This window comes from Rhea americana, unplaced genomic scaffold (genome assembly GCF_003343005.1).
Source record: "Rhea americana isolate MKP2758 unplaced genomic scaffold, rheAme1 scaffold_4, whole genome shotgun sequence".
Classification (NCBI taxonomy): domain Eukaryota; kingdom Metazoa; phylum Chordata; class Aves; order Rheiformes; family Rheidae; genus Rhea; species Rhea americana.
The window spans coordinates 5,582,744-5,584,048 of NW_028186534.1; the positions used below are offsets into that span (position 1 = coordinate 5,582,744).

Sequence of the window (1,305 nt, forward strand, 5' to 3'; positions counted from 1 at the left end):
CTTCCCCCGCTGGGGCCGCGGCCGTGCCCGGTGGGCGGAGGGGCGCCGTGTCGGGGAAGCCGGGTGAAGCGGCCCTGTCCGGGGGCGGCTGCGGGAGCTGCGCACCTTGGCCGCGTTCTGGGGCGGCCTAGGCCGGCCGTGACAGGCCGGCAGCAGGGAAACACGTGCGGTTGGTTTTCCCGCTGGAAGCTGGAGGATCCAGAGGCTTATCTAAAACCTAGTAGTTCCGACTGCCGCAGGCAAGGCTCCTCGCTGCACGTTGCAGGTGTCAGCAGGCTGCTGCCCTAGGAGGTGATGCTCCCTGTGGCTGCTCCGTCGCTGGTGACGGGCAGGGCTCTGCACGCCGTACCCGAGTTGTGAGGAGCGCCCTTCTCACTGCCTGCCGGTTTCCTCCCGCGCTAGGTTTTGCACTCCGTGCCTGCAGGAGTGCCTGAAGCCGAAAAAGCCTGTTTGCGGCGTCTGCCGCAGTACCCTGTCTCCTGGTAGCAGAGCTCTGGATCTGGAGAGGCAAATTGAAATGACGGAAACCACTTGCAATGGCTGCAATAAAAAGGTAGGAAAACATTTGAAAACCAAGTGTGAGAAGTGTGCTGGCTCAGTTATACTGCTTAGAGGAAAGTAAAGTATTTGCTCTTCAGCAACAGGTCAAATGCTTGTTTTGATAAATATTACAGGCTTTTTTTGTAGGTAATAGCCAAATGTTGACATTCGTTCCACAGTTTTTATTGATGCTTCCCTAGGAGATAATTCTGAGTGTGAGATACTCTCTTGATTTAAAATTAATAAAATGCTGCTACAGACAGCATGTCTTTGTGGGTGTAACACTGCAAGCAAATGGTGAATGTGGTTTTAAACACTGCCAGCCTAGGCTTTTAAACAGAAGAACTTTGCTTCATCAGAAATAGCTATGAGACAAAGGTGTCCTGTATAACAAGTGTATTCCATGCATTTTACTATTTGGTAAAATCCCACATGTTAAATACTTATGGGACACCTTCATATCGTTATTTTCTCTTTGTGAATTTAGGCTTCTCAGCATTATCTGAATATATGGGAAAATATCTTGACAGATGGAAAAACAGCAAGAAAAGGTTAATTGAATGCATATTACAGCAAAACTGCAGCTTCATAGTTCATACGGGCCTGTATCTAATCCTCAGATTAATTGATTCAGTATGGAGCTATAATCTTTAATTTAAAACTCATTAAAGAACATCACAATGTAAATGGAACTTTTACAGCTGTCACTTTATTAGAAACAAAATTCTTCATCTCCTGCTCTACCTTTTTTTTTTTTTTTATGAT

The 1,305-nt window shown here is 47.0% G+C and overlaps 1 protein-coding gene across 1 annotated transcript in view; it reads left to right on the forward strand.

Annotated features, from left to right (window-relative positions):
- The first annotated feature begins 294 nt into the window (after nucleotides 1-294).
- Nucleotides 295-1,305, forward strand: part of RNF114 (ring finger protein 114) — a 6,593-nt gene continuing 5,582 nt past the window's right edge. Inside the window, exons 1-2 of the mRNA XM_085314253.1 lie at nucleotides 295-321; nucleotides 425-553. Coding sequence (XP_085170379.1) covers nucleotides 295-321; nucleotides 425-553 — 156 coding nt within the window. The remainder of the gene's footprint in view (nucleotides 322-424; nucleotides 554-1,305) is intronic.